Here is a 25,485-nt window from a genome sequence, read left to right as displayed (position 1 = left end):
TTTTCTCATTCTACATATATAAAACGTGTGTATATACACGTATATATGTATATGACATTTTTATAACACCTTAACACTATAAGCTATCACTTACAACCTTGCGCGAAGGTAAAGGTATGTAAAACAAATCGCCCAATAAAATCCGACCTTGTTTACTCTTAATGAGAGTGCACAATCGTTCCCACATATCTTCCGTTCAATATACAATTATTCGCAGTTAACCCAGACAATATACAATTACACAGGGCATCGCAGTCAGTGAGAAATTTCTACGATCCACTTGTGATGGTTCTTCAGAAAGATCCCACACGATTCGTCGTTCCTCTTCGTCCACCCCTTCTCGACACAACACACTACGCTAGAATTAATATCCATAATCTTACCCGAAACCAAATTGAGGCAACAGATCCGCCGTTGGAAAACTCGCATCCATTTACTCCCCATTACTATAGTAATTAATCATTAATGTATATATATAAATTGTATATTACACAACGCTCGTCCGCGTCGGGTTACGATTACGTGCTTTTTACAGTGGAAGAGAGGTTAGGCTCTTCGGGCGAGGTCCGATGTTATCTGCGCTCGTTCCTCCCGCCGTTTCGGTAATTACCTCGGCCCCTCGCACTTCCCTTCGCCGAGGAAGTGGATTTCGTCCCGGTCTCCCCGGTGAACCTCGCGGAGCCTCCGGGAAGTCCCGCCGCGGTGGCGCCTCCACCACCCCCGCCGCCATTTCCGGTCTTCGTGGCCGCGGAGCTTCCGCCGGCGCCGACAGCTGGCGCCACGGCGTTGCTCTGCGCGGCCTGCGGACATAAAAACGATCGGTATACCTCGATTTCGTAACTTTCACATGGTGAAAAGGTGAGATGCTTCACGGGAGACTACTCGTTCGATCTGGAGATTTCACATTTTCACAAAGAGAATCGGACGAGTAAACTCACGGATATGAGAGTGCGAGAAGTGAGCACTCCGGAGAGAAAACGAGGAGTTAATAAAATACGAGATATATACGTCACGTACGAGGGGTTGTCGGGCGGTGTTCGCGGGGAGGTTGTTGGCGTTGCCGTTATTGGTGACGGCGTTGTTGACGCCGACAGGGGTCGCGGGTGTCGCTTGGGAGATGAGTTGCTGCGCAAGCGCAGGGTTGGGCTCGCTCATGTTGAGCTGCTCGTTGATGACCATGCAAAACTCGCCGATCTTCTGTATGTCGCCGGTCTTCCCGGAGTAGAGGGTCAGGCACTGCCTCCAGACGGAGGCGTAGCCCTTGGTGAGCCTGACGATGTCCCCGGGGACGAGGAGCTGGCCAGGCTCGTCCCAGATGGAGACGTTCATGCAGGCGGTGCTGTCGGCCACCTTGAAAGTTCGAACTTCGCGGTTCTCCTTGGTGACCGTAGGGTGTCCAACTTCGAGAACGATAAACACCACATTAATGTTTTTCTGCCCGGGACGGATGTCCTTGATTAGCGCGTACTCCATGACGCGAAGAGAGGAGTCGATGACGTTGCACTAGGACTCTTCCCGGCTGTTCCCGGCCGAGGGACACGAACACGAGAACTACGTAGAGCTCCGATATCGATGCTCGCGGCGATGGAAGATCGTTTTCTTTCAACTGGTCAAGGGAAACTCTCCGGGCGCGGGTTACTCGTACGGAAGGCCGGCGCGGCCCCTCGAGGAGGAGTTCATTGCGGAAGGGATGCGCGAGTCGCGCGAGTCGTGCCGTTGGCAGCTGATGGGAGGAGTGGCGGCCATCTTGAATCTGATGCGCGGCGCGTGCCGTTGGCGGCGCTGGTGGGGGCTCGGCAAACATGGCGGAGATTTGGAGGGGAGGCCGGGTGACGCCATCTTGGAAAATGGCGGCGCCCTACTGAACGTTCCGAAATCCCGGGGGATGGTCTCACTTTTCACATTTTCACCAGATTAGAGTTACGGAATCTAAACTGCGTATTTATTAATACGATAGAGGCATGCTATGCGGATGGAAACGCGGTCATTATAACCTAACCAATCCTAGGGATATTTGGTATATTTTCTCTAGGCAATTTATGCCGGGAGAAGAAACGTCGGAGAAAATTAGACACGTCGAATGTTTTGAGTCCAGCTTTAGGTTTAGATTCGAGGATCTACTTTAATTCGGGAATTTGTTTGATTCGATTAACTGCGCGTCAATTGATGACCCCGTTGGACGAGTCAATAAGTAATAATAACCACTATCTAGCCAATTCCAAAGAGCATGGAAAGATCGTGACGCCACATGGAATTGCGAATTGTGAAAGAGATATTTGCCAGGGAGACGAGAGACACTTGAAAATACCGAGATTTAGCGGTAACCTAGATAAAATTACCGGCGAGATTGCGATAAATTATGTAATCCACCTTTTTCTATAACAATGTGTAATTTTATCATTTAATTTCTAGTCGAGATATGTAACGAGCCACCGAGCATCTCTGCGGCATCCATTTACATTTCAAATAGACTTCGATCCTTAAACCTCGCAAATCGATCGGAAAGGACCTTGGACTTTAACGGGATTTACTCAGTATGGGATCGTTTAATGCTTCTTCTTTCGAAACTTATTAGCGAACGCACTTGTACCAACGTTTAAGTCAGTATGTCCAGGGCACATCGGCGATCGATAGTTTAGATAACTATATCGAGGCGTTATCATCGGCGAGTTGTCGGGAAGTTTCGGCTTACGAGTTAACGAACCATCTGGGACTTAATCCGGTGAAATATGGGAGTGACTGCGGAAGAAGTTGCCGAACTTCGGGATAGTTTCTTTAAGAAGATTGGCGAGGAAGGGCCTGAGTTCGGTATGACTATTTGAGGATCAGATAATAATGTTGAACGATTTAACGAATGTCCAGAAATTGCTATAATCAAAATCTTACAGAGGGTTTCCATCCAGTCGATATAGCCAGAATAACGGAGCAGGACACTTGGCTAAAGCGGTTCCTTGAACACAATGAACGTAACATGAACGAGTCTCTTCGCATGCTTTGGGAGTGTTGCGCTTGGAGGAAGAAATTTGGCACCAACGGTGAGACTTTATGGCACAATTTCCATGTAATGGTAGTCTTACATATTTTAAACATTGTCTCGTTAAATGCAGATATCTCAGAAGAGACGGTGAGGCGAGACTACTTGGAAGATGGAATTTGCTACAGCCATGGCAGAGATAAAGATGGAAGGAAACTGTTCATTATTAAGTCAAAGCAACATGTTAAAGGAGCGCGGGACTTTAAGGAGTTACAGAGATGCATCGTGTACTGGTTCGAGAGATTAGAGAGGTTTCGTATTTAGTTTCGTGGATTTTTCAGAAATTTCATCGACGAGCTTCGAATGGAAAAACATTACGTAAATAATATAGATGCGAATGTGTAAACTGTTTCGTTAATATCTTCCAGGGAAGAGAATGGAAAGCCCGTTTCCCTGTTTTTCGACATGGCGGACGCAGGACTGAGTAATTTAGACATGGAATTTACGCAGTATTTAATAGGGTTATTCAAGACATACTACCCGAACTTCTTGAACTATATAATAATCTTCGACATGCCATGGGTCCTAAACGCAGCCTTCAAGATCATAAAATCTTGGCTGCCAGCAAAGGCGATACCAAAAATCAAGTTCGTAAATAAGTTGAACATCAAAGAGTTCGTCGATCAGAATGACATTTTAAAGTCTTGGGGAGGCACTAACGATTACGTCTTCAAGTTTGTATCGGAGACCCAGTCGAATGCCGTCATGAATGGTAAACTCGAAAGCAAGAAGGTAAGCTGAAGGTAACCGCAGAATGCTTTTATAATATTCCTCGGATCTATGGTTTATCATAGCATAACTTAAGTTAATCTAAAATTTACATAACCTGCATTAAATTGCAGGTTCACTTTGCAGGAGGGTCTCCGATTGAAGAACAACCATCTGGCTTTGACGATCAAACCAACAATGATACTCGTAAGATGAACAGTTTATTTATTTATTTATATATAGAAAACTGATGCTTTTGTTGCATTCAAAAAGTATATTTTTTAGTTCTATCGGTCGAGCCAGATGTAATAGTGCTTTATAGAGGAAAGGCAGAGCCGAGTGGGACGATCACTCTAAAGAATCTTACAACGGAGAAATGTGTCACGTACAAGGTACTTATTTATTGTTAACGTTTGGACTCATTTGAATGTCAATTCCCTGAATATATCATTTCTGACAGATAAAGACAACGACCCCTGAAAAATTCAAAGTACACCCAAGGATTGGTATTCTGCGTCCTGGGGAAAAGGTTGACGTCGTCGTCATGTTACAACCGGGATATGAAATACGTGGCTGGCTGCACAATATTAAGTTCCTCGTTATGTGTCTGCCCATAACGGAGTCAGAGATGAACAAAGAGTTGGCTGAATTTTGGAAGGTAAGGTCATTCAAATCATTACTCACGTAACATATTAAGGGGACTACTTCGGTAGACAGTGATTCCTCTCAATGACTAAAAATAAGTCTTGTATTAATTTTATATCGATTACAGACTGCGGACAAACCTGCAGAAAATCACAAGCGCAGATGCACCGAAGTGGTGTCAGAAACTGGCGAGAGCCAAAAGCTGAACTCGATATTATCTAGTAGCCACGCAGGCACTGATTACAACGCAGACAGATTCTTCACGAAGGTAAGTCCCCTGGCCTTACCTTACAAATAGATATCTTTAAAACGTACAGTTATAAGAAGAAGAAAAAAAAAAAAGACAAATAGTGATTAGACGTGAATAGTTAACATCTTCGAACGTTTCAGATGTCACAGTTGGAAGACTGTCATAGAAAACTCCAAGGTGAGCTGAGATCCTCAAAAAGACTGCAGTTCCTCTCTATCGTGTTAACGGTACTAATGGCCATAGTCGTCACTTACATTCTGAGAGCGGACATCAGGAGTGTAATCGAGGAGCAAAGCTGCCGTGCCTATCGAGAGTAGACGAACAATCGTACAGTTCCAAGTGTTAGCGAGGCCCTTGTACGTTTTATACTGCGGGTAACCTCTAAACGAAACTCTGGCCAAATGTTTTTTTTTTTCTTTTTTCCCCGTAAAGGTAATTTTCAATCGTACGGCGTGAAAACAGCTTTGAACGTATTTTTCTACGCTTTTGTATGTACTTCGACAGTCACGATATATTAATCCTGCCTGACTCTTAACTGCGTAAAACTTGTGGCGAGTGATCTCAACCGACAAAGTTTCTATCCAGAGTGTGTGAAGTTAGATCGTAAGGCTGACGCATAACTTTTCCCTTGTTTTTCATTTTATTTTCATTTTCATTTCTACCTGGGGCCCTCGCAGCATCTAATTCGATAAATCTAGCGAGAAGGAAGAGTCGTCTCCTTGAACTTGTTATTCTTACGTATAGTTTATGTACCGGAATGTTGGAACGGATTCCCGAGTGATACTTTTCGTACGGATTGCGTGGAAGAGCAGTATGATATATAAGTGTATCCAGAAAACCCCAAATTGTTATTTTATTTTTAATTTTACGCAGCCACGATGTCATAAAGGGCAGTGACTACCCTACCGATGTCTTTGTTATAACGTTGACTTAATGTTCTCTCCGAAGGTCGACTCGTGGCATTATTTTTTACAACGTATTATATTTTATATCTGTTGTTAATAATTATGCATCAAACATGAGCGAGTATATAAATAAAACTGTTACATTATAATACATTGTGGGTGATGATCGTTCCTCTAGTGATATTTTTCTATCGGTCGTTTTAAAGAGAACATTCCCCTCGATTAAAAACTGGTCACCCTCTTTAATGTAATATATTTTAGACGATAACACGTATATTGTAAAACTAGATAACCGTTTCATTAATTTCTTGAATTATAATCTGTAAGAAATGTAACAATTATTTAAATATAGTATTCGAAGTTAATTGCTTTACACCGAGGTTAAGCCTGCCGTAAAGAAATTAAACTCCCGTTAACTCAAACCGTAGAAATTCTAATTTAAGTACCGATCGAAATCCAATCTGGCTATTCATTAGCGCGATGTAAAGATGATTAGCTAAATCCAGGATTAAGGAGTGCGATGTTTAAATCGCGGATGCGTTTAAGAACCCGTAAAAGCCCACCAGCGCCATTGGCGGGAACGGTAGGCGTCGTAAACCCAGCGCGGGAACGCGGTCGTTAGTACCGGCGCTCGCCACGATGCGGCGCTCGTACAACGGCGCGGCGTGTCGGTGCGCATCCGTCCCGCGCAGCGTTTGAACCTGGTCGATCGCCATCTTGGAGAGCTGGCGGGTCTCGCCTCCCCGCCCCGCCCGCGCCAGAGGAGCCACTTCGTTACACAACGCCCTCACTCGCCCGATTCCGAGTTAGCCGAGGTAAGCTTACGCGCGATTCCAGGAGGAGCGGCCTCCCGGGGCACGTTCCCGTCGCCGGGACGGCCACGGGGCGTAGCGGAGCGTCGCGGCGCTCGGCTCGCCTCGCTCGACGCGCCGCCCGTGCGGCCGCCGCGGCGGGTCCCCCTTTCGGGCGGCGTCCTCCATGTTGATGACAGCGCCGACGGTGATAATTTCCCGAAATTTCGCCGCGTTATAATGCCCCCTGGGTCGCGACGTCGAAAGCACCCGCGGCCGCCTTGGGGTCTCCCCGACAGAATGCGCGACTTCCTCGCCGTGGAGGGCGCCTCTAAGGGGGAACCTAACCTCCTACGTGGCGCGTCCTCGCGAGTCCGCGCGCTCGACGAGTCGCGACCAATTCCGGGGAGTTATTACGAGGCCCTCTTCCTCTACCTCCTCGAGGATGCCTCCTTGCATGCTTCCCAATCCCGCCCGCGTCTACTTCCCTACACTGTTCCCCTGTATTGATTTTGATTTAATTTTGTTATGTCAGGTGACGAGGGAGAGCATTTCACGCCGGATGACCTGCGAACCATGCGCACGATAGGAGGGTGATGCGACTGCTGTCCTTGTAGGGTGTCGAGAGAGGCTTAGCGAAGATGCCTAGGTGGGCGCAGAGTTTGCATATTATGTATCACCTGCGATGAGATGGCTTTAGGATCGGGGAGGTGGAGGACGATCTCGTGGTCTTACGGTCTCTCCAGGAGTTATTCTTAAGTTCCGGGATCCCGAGTCGGGGTGCCGAGCTCCTGCGGTAGATTACTTGTACTCTAGATGGTATCCAACGAGTTTTGTGGTAACTCGGGCCATCCAGCGGAGAGTTAGTTTTAAGCCGATGATATCGAGGCTCTCTTAGATCGAGTGGATAGCATGCACTTAAACGTATGAATGTTAATGTTTCGTGTTTTCAAATGACTTGTGGTTCGCTTGGCGTCTTCGATGCCAATCTCAAATCTTTTGCCGTACTTCTTCGCTGTGTTCTCGAAAGCACATTTGCTTTGTACTTCTGTGAACTTCTCTTTTGTGAACCTCGTAACTCCTTTGATGTTATCTCATTATCTTCGAGGCCAGATTTTCTTGACCTGTATCCGTTACGTTTGTACAGTTACATGGAACCAATTCTTCAATTCTCTTCATCCGATATAAGAATTCGATTTTGCACCATCTCGTTATCCAGGAGGAATACTCTTTCACACTACATTTACATGTGACGATACCGGAGCGTTATACATTCATCTAAGTGTACTTCCGTTCTCCTGGATTTAAATGTTAGAGGAGGTTTAAGGGCTAAGTTAACAATTGAATTGTTTATTATACAAGGGAACTAATTGTTATACACAATTTTCCAGACCAAGTGCTGCGGCGAAGCGGAGTGCCCGAGTTAACGGCGCTACCATGTCGAATAACGTTGCGACGATAAAACTAGAGGAGGGTCAGGAGTCCGTTACAGAGATACAGACTTACCTGGAGACTTTTAACAAAGAAATCGAGGTTGGCCAGGGAGAGCAGCTGCAACATGTTCAGCGTAAGCTCCTATTTCTAATGCAGTAAAATACTATCTAATCTTAAGAGGGCATTCTCATCCAAGAGCATAAAAAAGTGTTTTCACATTGGGTCGAATCGAACAATGAAAATTTCCTTCCTTAGTGCAACAAGTGGAAGGCCTCTCGGGTGGAGAAGAAGGTGGAACTTATTTCGTGGACCAATCGGGTCAGTATTACTATCAAGCGAGCAGTGATGAGGCACCTGTCATGACACAGGTGCAAATCCAAGAGGTCGAAGACAACGATGGTCAGAATGATGGAGATGGGAGCCACGACGACCGATATCACGAGATAGAGGAGCTTGACAATGTCGATGGAGATGACGACGCAAGCGAGGTGAAGGTTTGTTACTGATTACGATCCCTAATAATGATTATTCTTGATCTATCGATGGATAATTATCATCGAAGAGAGTTCTAACCTGTTATAAACGCTTTTTTTTATATATAAAATATCGTTTTATTCCCTAACCTAGTATACGCAGCAAAGCACTAAACTAAAGCAACACTCCGACAACTTTTGAAAAGAGAGGAGTTGTCTTCGGAAGGCTCAGCATTAATATATAATTTCAGGGAAGGGTATCGAACAGTGGGAACAACCAGATGGTGATAAACTCCGGTGATGCTTATCAGACAGTGACGATTGTGCCCTCCGATACGAACCCAGGAGAGGTTAGTTACGTGTTGATAGTGCAGCAACCGGAGTCAGAGGATAAAGACAGCGGAGGAGCTGATGGGGAAACTCGCGACGGAGAGGACGCCGATGGCGAACAGGATCTCACTGTCTACGATTTTGAGGACAACGAGGACAACGATGCTCCCTTGGAGTCGGAAGCTGAGGACGACAAGACTAAAATCATCAAGTTTCTGCCAAAGAAGTCCCAAACGGTTACGCAGGCTCACATGTGCAATTACTGCAATTACACCAGTCCGAAGAGGTGAATACTTTCAAGAGTACAAATAGATGAGTCGTTGCTTCTTTGATCTCGGTTTTAAAAATCGATGCTTAATATCAGCTTAATTAACATTGAATTACGAGAACCCTGAATAGTTTATGAAATTAATCCCGCGTAATTGCAGATATCTATTGTCTCGACACATGAAGTCCCACTCGGAGGAAAGGCCACACAAGTGTAGTGTCTGCGAGAGAGGCTTCAAGACTTTGGCTTCGTTGCAAAATCATGTTAACACTCACACCGGGACCAAGCCGCACCATTGCAAATTTTGTGACAGTGCTTTCACAACGTCTGGTAAGCCAAAAACGTTTACACACGCTTCTTAATTTTTTTTCCTACGTTTGACACTCGATTTGATCAAAGTGTGTTTCATTATCGGAACCTAATTAATGTTAATCTCGTTAATTCAGACGCTTAGACGCACTTGCACCAATTTTGTTCGTACTTTTCGTTCGGTTATCATTTTATTTGATTTCCTATTTCCTTCACACCTGAATTTGCGTTTGTCAAAAGAAAGTTAGTGACTGCGTGTGTGTGCGTACCGACATGTTAATTTGCAGAAGGCCTGTATATGTACAAACTAATTAAACGTTAATGCAATTACTTTCTCGATTCCCTTCAAGATAATCTAAAAATTGCCTGAGAATATTTTTCTATATTTCATGCACATTTATATTGAATAATTCTTATTTGTAAGCTCATCACCGCGGTGCTTCTTTTAATTTTTTTCTCAACTTGGGTAGCCTCTCCGTGTATATAATTTAATAATAATTTGTATGTAATGCATTCAGTGCTACGTCAGCCTTCTGCGTCACTCTTTTGTTACATCGACATTTTAAACTTTCTGTCTAGTCTCCCTGCGTGTTCATAACTAATTTCTATACGATGCATTTAGTGCCACGATAACCTACTGCGTTAGTATTTCATCTTATATACAATGTAGCAATTTTCTTAATTGGTTCGGTTCATCGTCACTCTTTCAACTTAACACATCGAAGAAGCCTTTAAAAGGCTTCCGTTCCTTTTTCTTTTCTCTATTCCCAGTCCGGGGACTCGAATAACTGTACGGTGGGTCTCTTTGGTTGCAGGTGAGCTCGTAAGACATGTTCGGTACAGACACACCCACGAAAAGCCGCACAAATGCTCCGAGTGTGATTACGCGTCGGTCGAGCTGTCGAAACTCAAGCGACACATTAGGTGCCACACAGGAGAGCGCCCTTATCAGGTACGTTTCTTTCTGTCACTTAGGAGAGCTGGTGCGCCACACAAGGTACAGACACACCCGTGACAAGCCACACAGGTGCACGTTATGTAGTTACGCCAGCGTAGAGAAGAACAAGCTGCGTAATCACATGCGAATTCACACCGGAGAGCGTCCTTACGAGGTCTCAGTTCCTTGGATATATGTCGATAAGTGACTAAAGAGAATGCAAATGATCTTACTCGATGACGGTACCTTGAGCTAACCTCAAGAAATAAAGATATCAGAGATTCTATGTCATATGATTGCACTATCGAAGCTCGAAGAATAGAAAAAGAGAGTTAGCGATGAATGCAAAGTAGGAAGGAAATCGGTGAGTCTTTGTTCTCTAATCTGTGTTATATATTTATAGTGTCCGCACTGCACATATGCCAGTCCTGACACATTCAAGTTGAAGCGTCATCTACGCATTCACACTGGAGAGAAGCCCTACGAATGTGATATTTGCCAAGCAAGATTTACGCAGTCCAACAGTTTAAAGGCTCACAAGTTGGTGCACAATGGTAAGCCATCGATGGATGTTCACTAGAGTTTCTCGATTCGTGGGAATAGTTCCATCGTTAGTAAGCTTAAATCAGGCTACGTTACATATCATGTTTGTTCCAGTGGGAGACAAACCCGTCTTCCAATGTGAATTGTGTCCAGCCACGTGTGGCAGGAAAACCGATCTCAGGATTCACGTGCAGAAATTGCATACCTCCGATAAACCCTTAAAGTGCAAACGCTGCGGAAAGACATTCCCCGACAGGTAAGGAATCTTCAGGCATTTGAAATATTCTTTTAGAAACGGTTTACTAGACATTCCTCGATGCAAAGATGACATACAAAAGTTCTATTCTAACGACCGTACCACTTGGAAGCATTTGAAACCCTCTAAAGTGATAATTGAGGTTAGGCTGAATTTTAGTATTCGAATACTTAATGATTTTTTTTCAAGGTTATGTCTTTTCAAGATTTATGAGTATTGCTCAAGTCACGTTCTTTGAATTGTTCCAGGTACAGCTACAAGTTGCATAGTAAAACGCACGAGGGGGAGAAATGCTACAAGTGCGATCTCTGCCCTTACGCCTCGATTTCTGCTCGACACCTCGAAAGCCACATGCTCATTCACACGGATCAGAAGCCATATCAGTGCGATCATTGCTATCAGTCGTTCAGGCAAAAACAATTGCTTAAACGACACTGCAATCTCTACCACAACCCATCTTACGTACCTCCACCGCCACAAGAAAAGACACATCAGTGTCCAGAATGCGAGAGGCCTTTCAGGTAAGTCCTCGATATTAATGCCCGGTCCCATTGATCATCATCTATCGCATCACCTCAAAACGTTTTACATAACGGTAGAAACACTGAATTCCCTGAGATAGACGATAAGAAAGGAACTGCTTAACGTTGGAACTCTTTAAAGGCACAAAGGGAATCTTATCCGCCACATGGCAGTTCACGATCCAGAGTCTTCGCTGCAAGAGAAGCAGCAGGCTCTCAAGATCGGAAGGCAGAAGAAGATCCAGATCATCGATGGCCAGCGAGTGGAGGTTATGACAGGTTGGCATCGAAGCGTTGGAACTATGCTTGCTTCGGAGAGTGTCAAGTTCTTGCTCGATTGATTATTCACACTGTGTTGCAATTATTCCTAGTTAGTACATGATAATGTGGATCATTCGGTATTCGAATCGGTGACTAGTGTGAATGACGACAAGGACCATTACGATATGATCATGATCATTGACTAATACTCCTTTGTTGTGTTGCGGCAACAGGAGATTTAGCTTCTAAACTTAAAGGGTACGAAGACGAGGACGAAGAGGACGAGGACGACATGATGGCAGTCGAGGGGAGCGACGGCCAGCAGTACGTCGTTTTGGAGGTTATCCAACTGGCAGACAACCAAGGCTCGGAGCAGGTAAATAATACATGCCAATTTAAGGCGAAGTGAAACCCTCCTCAAATCAGTCTACACGAATCAGAATTTTTGTCAAGGTGATATGAAATTGTCACTCGATACACCAGAAAGCTCGTTAGAGTTTAAATACTGTAAAATACTTCCCACGGATATATAAATGTTGGTAACGTTACGCGCCGTCTCATGTCTAATTATCGAATCCTAATTACGACTGTTTATTCTTTAGATGGCCGTAGTGGCCAGCGAAGACGGCGACCTCGTAATGCAAGATCCCCTTAGCCAGGAGAGTGGCATCGTCACGGAGACGGGAGAGGATGGCGAAGACATGGACGAGGACGACGTCGTGAGCATGCCGGAGATGAAGGTGGAGCCTACATCGACGCCCATCAGGAAAATCTCCTCTAGGGCCTCGCAAAACGATCCGAAGCTCCGGAAGGAGATGGAAACCTGCTTCGGGTTCGACGAGGTGAATATACCACGTACACTGGGAGACGTCAATGCCCTCCCATTCCTGCACAGGCGATGTCGTACCTGCATACCGTGTTTCTTACTTCCCTCTTGGACTTTTCGTTCTAGTGTCTTATCTCTTTTTTTGCCCTTTTTAACAGGAGGATTAATTAATGGTGCAGGAAGAGGAGGAAGACGAGGAGGGGAATTCCAATATCCGGTTGCTGGAGACAATCTCGAAATGGAGAGAAATCAATATGTATAGAGAGGGAGGAGTGAAAGAGAGTGCCGACACGGAGGGACGTAAACTTTGATGTAATAGTCAAATATTTTGCTCCCCTCGCGGATTTGCGGATACCGGGGAAGCAGTGTACAATTACAATTAGGATAACGGAATTACGATAATTTATGGATATATGCCGTAGAGGTTTAATTTCTCCCGATTAACGGACAGTGTGTACAAGAGAGGAAATGAATAGCGTTAATGTGCATCCGGTCCGATAGTTCGCCGTCGTCCGATCTTATCACCTTTCATAAAGGACAAAGTCAAAAGAACAAGGCACGTAAACAATTCCAGAGGGATCATCGAAGACCACCGCTAACGCCAACAGCGTTTCCTTAATCCAGACGCAAAGATCGCCTTAAATGTAAATCTTTCTCCCAGCAATTGTTATTAAATATCGGCGAGGACGACGGCGACGGGGACGTAATATTTTTAATCCTTTATTTATAATATACCGGCGAGGGCGCAGGAAGGGTGTCGATAAGAGATAGAGAGATAGGAAAAGGGGAACGCTCTTCGCCGCACTGTAAATAACTGCTTTTCATTTATCGTTTACACGGTAGGCTATCGTAAGACTCTAGATTAGGCTGGATGGAAATCTATGTTTAACGAATCACTAAACGGTGGATCTGCCTTCACGAGATGAGTCTTCCTCTCGTGTAGGCTCGTCCGGGTGGCGTCACGGGTTCAGAAGGAAATCGCTTTTCTGGCGAGAATGGCAATGTAGAGACGTCTTTAATCTCCCCAATGTTTTTACACTATTGAAGAGATTCTCTCCGATCGGTTACAAACAGTCGTTAGAGGCAGTCGCGACCTTTCAATGAATTTAATTTCCTTCGGAGATGCAACACGCGAGAAAGACTAGCTTTAAGGCGATACGGTGCGAATTATACTGCAAAGATATTTTTTGCTGCCCAATTGTATATAGAGATTCTCTCCGATCAATTAAAAATCGACAGATAGTCTTAATGGGTTGTCCGGGAAAAAATGGCGAGGCTATCGATACGTTTTACTGCATCTGATTACGAAGCAAGGCATTGGAATTAATTACAGCCCATTAGGGAGTTTTAATCCTCGTTTAGTCCCGATTACTTCAGTCCGAGAGGGATTTCGCTAATCATTACCGGGATTAACTCATCGGAATTAAATTGTTAAGCTAATTACGATACACTGGGAGACATCAATGCCCTCCCATCCTGCACAGGCGATGTCGCATCTTCAAGGGAGGCATTGTTTGTACGTTCATATTTCTACACGTTAGATGATTCTCTCAATGAGCGATTTCCTCCCGATTAGCAAAGAAAGCCGAGAAGGGACACTGTAAAAAGTCTGTACAATTTTTTTTACGACCACGTAAACGTAAAGAAGCTGCACGCGTCCGCGTATGACTTTGCGCGAACTGTACAATTGTAATTTAGATATATATATATCGATCCCCCAATCCCCTTTCCCAAAAATCATTACAACGTTCCGAATTGTACACTTTCTTACATTATTCCAAAGAAAAGCAGTGTAGCATTTTCTCTGTAATAAACGTTAACCCATCGAGGGAGCGTTTCTTATATTGTAAGTCGCATCCATCTAGAGTTGAGGAAGTAACAATAGACTGTTAACGCACTTGCCACCTGATATTCTACTAGGGCAACTTAATTCAAGGATCTTCCTCAACTCTCTGATAACGGACATTGTTTATCATTGAAACATGTCTTACCAATATAAGTACAGCAAGATCTGCGACGATGAACTACTCATCGCACTTGAAAAAAAAAAAAAAAATAATGGCTCCTTTCCAGGTTAGGTGGACCACACCCCTAGCTGCGATCCGGCTCTCGGATTGGCTGAGGCGTCAGCCAATCCGAGAGCCGGATCGCAGTTGGGGGATGGGCGGCGCCATCTTGGATTCTGGACGCAGAACTCCAATATGGCGTCGACTACGCGGTCACGTGACTGCGAGGGAACGGCGCCACTTTTTGAAACGTTACCTCATCGCGGCAAGAGCGGTGAAAATACTCGATAAGAGTACGTACTTGATAAAGTACTCAAAAAATCGGAGGTGGACTATCGACTGAGGCAATTGAGCTGATAAAAATGGCTAATCCATGGTAAGAGGATTATAAATACTGATAAAATGCAGCTTAAAAGGAGGAAGCGAACGTCTTCTGGCCAGTTGTAGTTGGCAGGCCTTTTTCTGTAAACGTCGGGCTGTTGTTAAAGTTAAAGAGCAGCGGTGATCGGAAAGCTTTTAATAGTTCTAATATCTGCATTCCTGGATCTTGATTTATAGGGTTAAGAGCGAATATGCCGCCTGGGTCTAACATCGCCAAAGAGGTTATGAAACGCGTCTTGAACTCGAAAGGGTTCGCTGTGTGCCTGAAAGATGTGAGATGGTTTTTACGCTTCACTAAGAGATAAACTCTATAATTATAGTTATCCTACTATTATGTATTATTAGATCGTGATTTTACTTTCATTCTTTAAATGGAAAGTCATCGATAGGAGTTACCGAACGATGAACTATTTTCTGTTAACCTCTTGCGCTTCGATTTAATTATGAAAGGTTTCACGATAATGGGGAAATATAATTTGAATCTGATTTGCCACTGTATAATGTAACGGCGTAGTTGGCAATTAAATTCCCATGACGAGTCTAGCTCGTCGTAGCACAAGGGGTTAAGATAATAAATAAGAAATAATTCTGTTAATAGAACTTGGAATTACGCTCGAGTGTTCTTGGTAAATAGTACTTTTTAAAGAGCTGGAGTATTATGTACTTATCTGTTATCGCGTTGAAGGGGTTTATCGATATTCTTTTGATTCTTTGTCACTTCCGTTTGATATCGTTCGAGATTGCTGTAACTTTTTTATATCTGAATGGGCTTATCGTTTTATTAGGTGAATATCCTGAAGCTAGAAAACGGAGAGTGCAGTGCGGAAGTAACGGTCGGTCCTCAGCATCTTAACACAGGCGGAACTATGCATGGAGGGTTTACGGCCACACTCGTCGACTGCATAACTACTTACGCTGTTATAACACAAGGCAACAATTCCCCAGGAGTCTCGGTGGACATTCACGTCTCGTAAGATGCTTTCCAATTAATTTAACTTTGCAATTTAAATAAATTACTCTCGTTAATTTTCTGGAAAGGGAAAGGTGACGTAACGATAGAAATAAAATATGTTAAGGAACGATGCATGATGCTTTAATCGTGTTTAGATATCTAAAAGCAGCACAGCTAGGTGACGTTCTATCGATAGATGCCAGGACGATTCGCTGCGGAAGATCTTTGGCTTTCCTTGAGGTCGAGTTGAAGAAAAAGGACACCGGACAGATAATTGCTCGTGGACAACACACAAAGTATATGGGCGGTTGAATAGTTGGATAGAAAATTTATTTACCAAGAGAAATACAAATACAATTATACAATAGTGAGAATAATTCTAGCAAATCAGAGTTTGTATTTATATACCTATACGCATACGCAGTGGTAATTAATATGTACATAAATTGGACCGTACAAAGTTAGTGCAGGAAAGGGACGTTCGAGTTATTTGCACTCCCTCTCCTGCAAATGTTTATAAACACAGCGTTAGTAAATGCTTCTTTGTTTAAATGCGGAGAAATGCTCAAGGCGTGTTTCCATGTTTTTACTCCAGGTTACTCGACGTACTTTATTTACTCACTGTATCTTAAGGCGATGCGAAAGAAGCATCCGATCAGTCAAATCAGTCAATTGTTAATAACAGTTTTCTGCGCACTCGGTTTACAGCAACTTTTCACTCGATCTCAGCATCTTGTTAACGATCTTCCTGAGCTCTTCTAGTTTCCCCTGCATCTCGGCGATGGTCAGGGTCAGGTTGCCACAATTTTCTTCCTGGGAGTACTCGACACTCCTCCTGGACCTGGAGATGCCGTTGCTGCGCAGAGGACAGCTCTCGCAGCAATCTGCCCACACCCTGAGGTCCATCTTCGGGATGTCTTCGCAAGAGACGAATCCACCACCCTCTCCAGGCATGACGAAGACGTCTGGCTGGACCCGGGTGATGTTATCACCGTTATCACAGAGTAGTCGAGCCAAGCTGGTCTTCCGGATCTCCTGGAGCTGCTCGTCCTTGAAGCCGGCCTCGCCCTCGTACCAGAACCTGGAGGATTAATTTTTAATCCTTTTAGCTAAATTTCGAATTAAGGAACCGAGGTCATACCTCGAGGACATCTACTGGGAAAAATAGGCTCGAAACGGCAACACTGACCTGTCCCCGTCCCTGAGTCTGCGGAACTGCTCCAGGAGAAGACATTTGAAGAGGGGCCCGACCTTGGCCCCGGGTAACTGGTCCTCCAGGATGCCGCCAACCCAGACGTCGACGTTCCCAGGGTGGCCGTAGAGCTCCTTCAGCTTCTGCCTGACCTTGGGGCTGGTGATCTCCCAGCGGAGGTCCTCGAAGGTTTCCACCCTGGACATGTTGCAGTGCTCCCTCCAGTCCAGGTACCCGGGGATGCCGTGGTCCCTTCCTCGCTGGATGTTCATGGCGGCCAGGTCCAAGGCGACGGCGTGGGCGATCCTGAAGAGCTGCTCCGTCAGCTCCGTGTTGAGGTTCTGCTCCGGTAGTTTAAGCTTCGCCGGGGTGGCGAACATCCCCCGGAGGAGAGGGTCCACTCCACCTTCGTCGACCAGTCTCCAGGGCGAGAAGAAGGCATCTCGCAGCCGAAGAGGACCCTGGCGAATGCTCTGGAAGGACCAGTCGAGTCGCTGCAACTCAGGTTGGATCAGGGAATGTCCAAACCTCAAGGCAGCCGTGGCGAAGACGTTCGAGATGGAGGCGTCCAGGTCCGGGTCGTACCTACACGGCGAAAGAAAAATCTATCAAGGTGAAGCGAAACGCGCCGAGACTTGGAGGTCCACCCTTACCCGGAGTACGGTCCCAGGAGATCCTCGACCTCCTCCCCGAAGACCCTCGGCATCCAATGCCGGAAAGTGACGTGCTGCATCTGCGCGCCGACGATGCGCCGTGCCTCCTGGTACAATGTTTCCCCATCCCAGTGGGGATTGACCTCGAAGAGCCTCTCCGCGAGCCGGTTGTGCTCCCTGAGGAAGAGGGTGTGCATCGCCAGGAGGCCGACCTGCTCGTTGGCTCTGATGTCCCCGGCCACGAAGCAGCTGACAGAGCTCTCCAGCGGATCCCTCCTGCAATCAACGAACTCCCCGGAGGCGAAGGGCAGCAGCGGTTTGCGTCCTGGGAACGTGGGACCCACCCTGAGGAGGCCGCGACTCGACGCGAGGTCCCTCAATCGCCTGGCCAGCTCGTCGTCGTAGCCGTACACCTGGGAGGCGTCCAGGTAGCTCGTCAGCTGGTTCAGCTGCTCCCTGGGAGTGACCAGACCCCAGAGGACGCTCGTCATCCCGGAGCCGCAAACGGCGCTGGTCCTGATGAAGTCGATGCATCGTCTGTTGGTCACCCTGGGGTCACCTGGGGGCACTTCCATGGGGAAACAGGGGGCGGCATTGTCGCAGGACTTCTTGCAGTCTATCCCGTCCCAGGACTCGCTGGATACCGATGGCAGAGCGTGGTCCAGGTCATGGTCCAGGAACTGGCCCCACTGCATCACCATATGGGTGATCTGCTCGTCGCTGGTGATCTCCTGGGTGGCGATCATCGTCGTGGACACCAGACGAGCCGCCGGCTTCCTGAACCCGAAGTATCGCCGCGACCGGTCCCACCCTATGGGCTGGGAGAACCCGTTCTCGTAGAGGGGCTTCAGCACCCTCCGGAACCCTGTATAGGAGGCTCCCCAGGTGGGGTGGCCCAGGTTGTTGCAGGTCCCGTCGATCGTCCTGTACTTCTTGTGGAAGCACACGTTGGAGCAGTCGTTGCGAGACCTGTGCCCGGTGCACCCCGAGAGCTTCTCTATCTCCCTGATCTGCTCCTGGGTGAGGATGTCCTCGTACCTGAACTCGTTGGACCCGTTGACGGCGATCCCGGAGTCCACCAGGCGACGCAGGTTCGCCAGGGTGCGCTCGTAGACCTCGGCTGGCCTTGCCGCGGCTCGGCCGACGGCGTCCGGGAACCTGGTGAGCCTGAAGGGATTCACCCTCTCGGCGGAGCTGAAGAGCGCCACCAGGGTCTTGTTAATCGCCCTGTCGACGCTCTCCGAGGCGTCCTGGAACGCCCTGACGATAAGAGCATCGGTCCTCTCGCCCTGCCTGACCCTGATAAGCGCCTGCGAGGTAGCTCTTCCATGTTCGTTAACAGCGGAGCACTCGTACCTCCCAGAGTCCGCTGCCGAGAGGTTCAAGAGGAACAAGCTGCCCCCCCGGGTGACCTTGAACCTGTTCCCAGAGACCGCTGTGCCATCCTTCTTCCAGGAGATACTGGGCTTCGGAAGGCCCTCCGCCCTGCAAGGCACTTCCACGGAAGCCCCAGGTTCCACCTCCATGTCCTGGGGCTCGTAAGTCAACCTGGGGGAGCTGGTACCCTGGTTCAGGATCCTCAGATCGGCACTAGCCTCGACGAACCCGTCGTCGCTCTTCGCCTGGCAGACGTAGCGCGCCGAGTCGCTCTCCTTCGCCGCCAGGATCTTCAGGGTGGTCCCAGCATCCTCCAGGAAGATCCTGCCGCCCTGCTGGACCCTCTCCCCGTTTCGCCACCAGGATAGCCTGGGAGGTGGCAGACCCTCAGCGGTGCAGATCAGGGTCACGTCTTCCCCGGACTGGACGCTCTGGGAGAGAGGGACGTTGGTGAACCTGATGGGGTCCTGGACCACCCTCTGGGAGCTGGTGCCTTCGGATCCCACCTTGAGATCAGCAGCTGCTTCCGCGATGTCGTTCTCATTCTCACCCTGGCAGACGTAGCGCGCGGAGTCGCTCTCCTTCGCCGCCAGGATCTTCAACGAGGTGCCGGAGTTCTCGACGAAGGTCCTGCCGCCTTCCCGGACCCTCTCCCCGTTTCGCCACCAGGATAGTCTGGGAGGTGGACGCCCCTCAGCGGTGCAGATCAGCGTAACGTCTTCCCCGGGTCGAACGCTCTGGGAGAGAGGGACGTTGGTGAACCGGATCAGGTCCTGGGGATCTAGAGACGGGTCCTGGGATAGGACCCTCAGGTCAGCGCTGGCCTCCGCGAGGCCGTTCTCGTTCTCCGCTTGGCAAACGTAGCGCCCGGAGTCGCTGTCCTTTGTCGCCAGGATCCTTAGGGCGGTGGCGGAGTCCTCGACGAAGGTCCTGCCTCCCGTTTCGATTCGTTCGCCGTCTCGCCACCAGGAGAGCCTCGGGGATGGGGTGCCCTCTGCTCTGCAGATCAGGGTTACGTCGTCGCCGGTCTTGATCGTCCGGGAGTGGGGAACTTCGGTGAACCGGATGTTGGGACTGACGGTGACGACTGCCCGGGCTGGTCTCGACTTTGTGTACCCCATTTCGCTGCTGGCCACGCATTCGTATTCCCCCACGTCGTTCTCCGTCATCGGGGAGATCGTCAGGCTGCCGTCGTCCTTCATGACGTAGTGCTCGCCATCTAGCGGCACCTCGTCGGAGTTCCGCATCCATTTTATCGACGGCTTTGGGTCCCCGGCCACGCGACAGGATAGGGTTGCCGTTTCCCCCAGGTGCACCTCCACGTCTGCTGGACCCTCCATGATCTTCGGCTTGGCTGTAAATTAAAAATTTAATATAATTGCAATCAAATTTATCTACATCTCTACCGATGATTTCCCATTTACAAAGCATTAATGACGGGCATCCACATCGATGCTTTCATTAAATTATAAAAGATTCCTTTCATGAGTCGACGGCGACCACATTGAAAATTCTCGTACCCATCTTTACACCGAACTACGCAACCAATAACGACTAGCAATGAATTCCTCACGACTCAACTGCAATGAAAGTCATTGACGGACATCGCTGCCAATGATTTCCCTTTCATGTACGTAGGTTCGTGGCAAATGGCAGCCATTTCGGAGGGCCTCGTCCTGGCTCGTTGCAGCAACCACACGAGATCACAGTCACAAACTAGGGCATTGCTGTCGAGCTTCAGCTTCGTCATGGGTCCGACGTTTCGAAAAGCATCGGCTGGCACTCTGTTGAGCTTATTGTTCTGCAAGAAAAGCCTCTCGAGGGCCGGTAGGTCGTTGAAAGTCCCCGTTTCTATCCGTGTCAGGTGGTTGTTCTGCAGATATAGTTGCTCGAGCTTCGGAAGGTTCCTGAAAGCTCCTGGGGCGATTCTCTCGATGCGGTTCTTGTAAAGATACAGGATACGGATGCTGGGAGCCCCGATGAACGCATCGGCCTACAAATACACCGAGATATAACTTCCTACTATTATTTCTAATATTACTAATATTAATTTAATATCTCTACCTGCAGATACTTCAGGTGGTTGTCGTTCAGCAATAATGTGTGCAGATCCTTCAATTCGTAAAACGCTCCCACTCGTATTTCTGCGATATCGTTGAACCTCAAATCCCTGAAATTTCATTTATCCACTTACTAACCTATTTCACGTTACATAGAAAAATATCCCTAGTGGCGCGGAATAATTTTTAAATATACGGCTATAAACATTCAAAATTTCGTACGCATATGTCCCGCTTTTATTTCAAGTGGCGCTGTGATCGATTTTAAAATACGATACGAGGTATCGAGGATTCATTCGATTAATCGATTCTCCTACAAGACGCATCCCAACCGTCGTTGGATTTTAGATTTACTTTCAGCAAATTATCAGGTAATTAATATTAAGTTTCGTAGGAAATAGTGTTGGAAATATCGGAACAAAGTGTAGGTGTAAAATGCGGACACGCGCCGCCGTAATTCGCTAATCTAACCTCTGATATTATCCTTCGGAAGTCACGATTGGCTGTTCTCGAATGCGTTTACATTAGTAGAACGTGAGTCGGAGTATAAACAATTGTGAAACGTGGATAAATAATCGCTGCCCGAGAATTCCGCCTAACAATAAATCAACGAATCGAATGAATCGTCGAAGGCGATCGCGCCAAGAATAGAAAATGAAACCTCGCGACCGGAATTCAATTTTCACATTAACTCGTACAATTAATATCACATATCAAGGTGATAGGTAAAGGCGCATTTAGCATAATAATATATCAATTTTCAAGGGTCATTCCATACACATAAAAATGCTACAAGTGTTTGTCAAACGACATACATGTCGCAATTAGAGGAAGGAAAAGAAACATCTTTGTCCACTTCGCCTGAAATTTCGCAACTCGATGAAACAAATGAAAGAGACAAAAATGAAAAAAAGAAATAATGCGCGAGCGGAAAGAGTTAAACCTTCCCGATAACCCTGATAACCCTGATATGGGACTGAAGTGCAGAGTATGTAATCCCTCGAATTACGTAATTGTGCACACGTGAGAGTTTAGTTTGATAATGACACTGCGCCAGATATAAAAAAGGCTTAAAAAAAAAAATTTACCGACGCGGTTATTTGCATGCTGCAATTATCGGGCAATAAGTATCGCGCGATTGATTTTAATATTAGGATTTAGGACGCTAGGATAATAAAATAATAAATAATATATTTACCGGATGTTTAACATCTCGCAGTGGGTCAACTTATTCCAGCTCTCGGGTTTATTAATATGATAAAAAAGGAAAAGGAGGGCAAAGCGGACCTCGAGAGTCTGTAGAAAGTGAAACAGCCGGTGGGATTGATTCGCAAGAAAGGAAGCGAGATTAAAAAGAGAAGTGTACGACCGGGTTAGTTTATGAATCACTCTTTCGGTATAAGTGCACCATTATCGCCGGTCAAATGAAATCCAATTGAAGTCAAACGACTTGCCGGTACTGCAATTCCTGGTAAACGATTTGCATCGATAAGAGCCGTATTAATAGATTCGGTACTGTGTGTCTATTTATCCGGGCTGGGGATTTAAATTACTAATTAAGGTTTCTTCTAGTTAAGGAAATATTTCTCAGAGACAAATGCAAAATGATCGGAGGTCCATGGGCGGGCCTATGCCCAGAATCATGGGCGAGGAAAAGCGAACATGTTTAGAAGATATGAGCATTGCCTAAACAATTGATACGACTAGACCAAGACATTTTATATACGTCTTCTTTAACTATAAGTCAAATAACTATACCAGTGAATCTACGGAAAATATAGACTTGTAATTTCACCTTCTACACTAGATAGCCACGAGCGAAGGATGTACAAAGGCGGACATGAATGCCCCCTGCAGATAAGGCATCGCCTGTGCAGAATGGGAGGGCATTGATGTCTCCCAGTGTACAGGGGAAAAAGAATAATCAGTTAAGGTGATATGAAAGGGCCATTCTATACACGAGAACGTCAAATTATTTATATAAATATTATTTAAATGATATATAGAAATATTTCTTCAAACTGGGCGCGTCGAATTATTTGAAACCTTAACCTCCATAATCGCGTGTTAAAGTTTCAAATGATTCGGTGCATCCAGTTTTGAGAAAAAAAAATGTATAATAAATATTTCCACTTCTTACGTATGCATAATGACCCTTTGATATCAAGAAACTCATAGCGGTTTATTCAACCACTGGTGGAGACCACAGAAAAGCGGTACTCTCAACCTAAGCGAAGGTTTATTCCGGGTAAAACTCCGGATGCCGCGTCGACGCAGGGTCATAGACGCGAACGCGATATTTCGGTCGATGTTTCGTTTTTTACCGCCGTTAAACTATAAATAAATCCGAAGACATAAAGAATCCTAAATACGAGGGTCGGCTTTGTGCGAGGGACTCATTGTGTCATCTACGTCCAGTTCCTAAATTTATATTCGAGTAATTTCCCAATAATCGGCAGAGTAAATTGTATCATTTGAAAAGTCTTCAGCCTAATCGTTAGTTAAGTAATCGTTGGTTACAGTCATGAGGTAGTATAAGAGCTAACGACGTTAGCGCCACTCGCGGGAAACCAGGGAACGAGATGACCTACCTTCCTACCGACGTACATTACCCAAAATGGTTTTAATTTCGCAATTAGGACGCGCAAAGCGAAACGGATTCATTCAGGACACAGATATCTGCATCGAGATAGTAGTAGTGGCCTTTTCCGCTGTTTAGATCAGATAAGCGTGGCGGTTTTGTCGCGGCAAGGTTAGGATCGCGTCAGCTGACGTCACGCATCGAATTGCCACTCGAGTGCTGTATTCCTGAATGAAATCACGCGGAAAAAGAGGTGCAATTTGTGTCTTTAATGCAAATTCGTAGAACCAACCGTTTCGTAATGGCCCGAATACAACTTTTCTTCAAATTGGCTGCACCGAGTAATTCTAAACTTCACCACGTGATTATAAAGTCCCTAAGGAAGGGCGCGATGTTAATGAAATTTCATTTTTCTTCGAAAAATGTTTGGCTACAAAAATTTTTTTTTTAATATCTTCACGTTATGTATATTCAATAACCCTTTCATATCGCCTTAATGATAGTACTTACAAGACCGTGGTGTTGTCGGGCACTCGAGGCACTCTGCTGATTTTCTGCAACATGCACCTCACTGTGCTGAGGAAGCACATGCACTTGCGAGGACAATCCCGGATGGTGGTTGAAGTTCCGGAAGTCGTGGACGCGTTCATAATTATCGCAATTAGCAGCATTATGATTAGAAACGGGAGGAGCCCGGGCCATGGGCAGGTTTTCCTGGACATCTTGTGGGTATTTTCGGTCGCCATCGGTCTACGATACTTTCTTTAAGGCCTTTTCTTCTTTCGTTACTCGCAAGAGGGAATTGCTTTATCGACTCCCTTTAAGGCGGGTTATCCTTTGGATATCGGCGGTGACCATCGGATTTCGGAACCTTCGAAGCCGAGTAGCTGGAAATGTTTAAAAGGGAATTGGGACACTCGGTCGAAGGTCCGATATCCAAAGGGAGCCAACTGGATCAGCTGCGATAACTCTGATCTATCCACGGAGGTTATCACGATCGTCCAATAAATAATTCAATATAAAAATTGGAAGTACAGTTTCCATGCGCGAGATCTAAATTCGGTCACCAGTCCGATATCCAAAGGGAGCCAACTGGACCAGCTGCGATAACTCCGGTGTCCCGGAGCGGGATAACTCGGGTGCCGCGCTCCTCTCGTCAGTCCCGCGGCGCGGCTACTGCGGCCTCGTCAGCGGTTCGGCCGCGTCGCGGAGGTTTTCGAGCTCGGCCTACCGGCATGCAGGAATACGAAAGGTCTCGAGTCGAGGAGAGAGAGAGAGGGAGGGACAAAGAGGGTCTATCTTGGAGAGCACATCTCCATCGGGAGAGAGAGGGAGAGGGCCTCTCTTTCAGAGCGGAGTGGGAGGCGCGAGCAGAGAAAGAAACGGGGAAAGAAAGAACTACAGGACGGACCAAAAGTGCTGGGCCTTATCCTAAACTCGGTAGAGTCTCGAGCCAAATGCATTTTTGAGCGAGAAACTCTGTAGAGCTTCGAGCTACATACATTTTTGAACGAGAAACTCGTAGCGTTGTTCGAACCGCCCGCTATTTTTCATAGATTATGGGACCGAACCGTCCGAAACCTTAACATGACACGAAAATAGAGCGGGCGATTCGACTAACCTCCTCTATTTTATACTTATACCTATGCCTTACCAATTTTGACCCGTCCTGTAGAGACGAGGGACCGGCGCTTCTGCCGCGACCTCGCGGGCCGACCACCACCGACGCATTGACACCGTGAGTCGCGTCGCCCGTGTCTTATAGCCTCGACACAGGGGCGCCCTAGGGCCT

The 25,485-nt window shown here is 46.7% G+C and overlaps 5 protein-coding genes across 12 annotated transcripts; 3 read left to right on the top strand and 2 right to left on the bottom strand.

The window, feature by feature from the left end:
* Positions 1–136: 136 nt before the first annotated feature.
* LOC105703128 (SOSS complex subunit B homolog) lies at positions 137–1,735 on the bottom strand. The gene is made up of 2 exons (XM_012431277.1): positions 1,018–1,735; positions 137–800 (listed from the first exon to the last, which is right to left on the bottom strand). The coding sequence occupies exons 1-2, from the start codon at positions 1,471–1,473 to the stop codon at positions 573–575; spliced, it is 684 nt and encodes a 227-aa protein (XP_012286700.1). The 5' UTR covers positions 1,474–1,735; the 3' UTR covers positions 137–572.
* A 333-nt stretch (positions 1,736–2,068) lies between these two features.
* Positions 2,069–6,028, top strand: LOC105703124 (motile sperm domain-containing protein 2). 2 transcript variants are annotated; one of them, XM_012431260.2, is made up of 11 exons: positions 2,069–2,320; positions 2,413–2,534; positions 2,606–2,808; positions 2,889–3,035; positions 3,108–3,285; positions 3,403–3,766; positions 3,877–3,949; positions 4,028–4,134; positions 4,203–4,400; positions 4,515–4,655; positions 4,778–6,028. In XM_012431260.2, exons 3-11 carry the CDS (start codon positions 2,730–2,732, stop codon positions 4,952–4,954), a joined length of 1,464 nt encoding a protein of 487 aa, XP_012286683.1. In that variant the 5' UTR covers positions 2,069–2,320; positions 2,413–2,534; positions 2,606–2,729; the 3' UTR covers positions 4,955–6,028. The 2 variants fall into 2 exon arrangements, with proteins under 2 accessions (XP_012286683.1, XP_012286682.1); XM_012431259.2 differs by having other exon boundaries at positions 2,413–2,808.
* A 248-nt stretch (positions 6,029–6,276) lies between these two features.
* On the top strand, positions 6,277–14,319 carry LOC105703123 (transcriptional repressor CTCFL). Its single transcript, XM_012431254.2, has 14 exons — positions 6,277–6,357; positions 6,869–6,982; positions 7,725–7,900; positions 8,023–8,261; positions 8,492–8,856; positions 8,999–9,168; positions 9,963–10,099; positions 10,488–10,638; positions 10,742–10,883; positions 11,132–11,404; positions 11,547–11,683; positions 11,899–12,041; positions 12,268–12,507; positions 12,650–14,319. Exons 2-14 carry the CDS (start codon positions 6,975–6,977, stop codon positions 12,656–12,658), a joined length of 2,190 nt encoding a protein of 729 aa, XP_012286677.1. The 5' UTR covers positions 6,277–6,357; positions 6,869–6,974; the 3' UTR covers positions 12,659–14,319.
* Positions 14,320–14,925: 606 nt separating this feature from the next.
* LOC105703129 (acyl-coenzyme A thioesterase 13) lies at positions 14,926–16,207 on the top strand. Its single transcript, XM_012431278.2, has 3 exons — positions 14,926–15,150; positions 15,664–15,848; positions 15,986–16,207. Exons 1-3 carry the CDS (start codon positions 15,070–15,072, stop codon positions 16,140–16,142), a joined length of 423 nt encoding a protein of 140 aa, XP_012286701.1. The 5' UTR covers positions 14,926–15,069; the 3' UTR covers positions 16,143–16,207.
* LOC105703121 (peroxidasin) lies at positions 16,144–25,451 on the bottom strand. 7 transcript variants are annotated; one of them, XM_012431252.2, is made up of 7 exons: positions 25,348–25,451; positions 24,204–24,443; positions 21,117–21,222; positions 20,634–21,045; positions 17,676–20,406; positions 17,020–17,607; positions 16,144–16,911 (listed from the first exon to the last, which is right to left on the bottom strand). In XM_012431252.2, the coding sequence occupies exons 2-7, from the start codon at positions 24,437–24,439 to the stop codon at positions 16,533–16,535; spliced, it is 4,452 nt and encodes a 1,483-aa protein (XP_012286675.1). In that variant the 5' UTR covers positions 24,440–24,443; positions 25,348–25,451; the 3' UTR covers positions 16,144–16,532. The 7 variants fall into 7 exon arrangements, with proteins under 7 accessions (XP_012286675.1, XP_012286673.1, XP_012286670.1 ...); XM_012431250.2 differs by lacking the exon at positions 25,348–25,451 and adding an exon at positions 24,761–24,899 and having other exon boundaries at positions 24,204–24,511; XM_012431247.2 differs by lacking the exon at positions 25,348–25,451 and adding an exon at positions 24,729–24,887 and having other exon boundaries at positions 24,204–24,580.
* Positions 25,452–25,485: the final 34 nt, after the last annotated feature.

The sequence above is a fragment of the Orussus abietinus genome, unplaced genomic scaffold (genome assembly GCF_000612105.2).
Source record: "Orussus abietinus isolate OABI.00-Male unplaced genomic scaffold, Oabi_2.0 scaffold236, whole genome shotgun sequence".
NCBI lineage: Eukaryota > Metazoa > Arthropoda > Insecta > Hymenoptera > Orussidae > Orussus > Orussus abietinus.
Note: the sequence above shows the minus strand (reverse complement) of the source record. Positions and strands in the feature narration are given on the sequence as shown.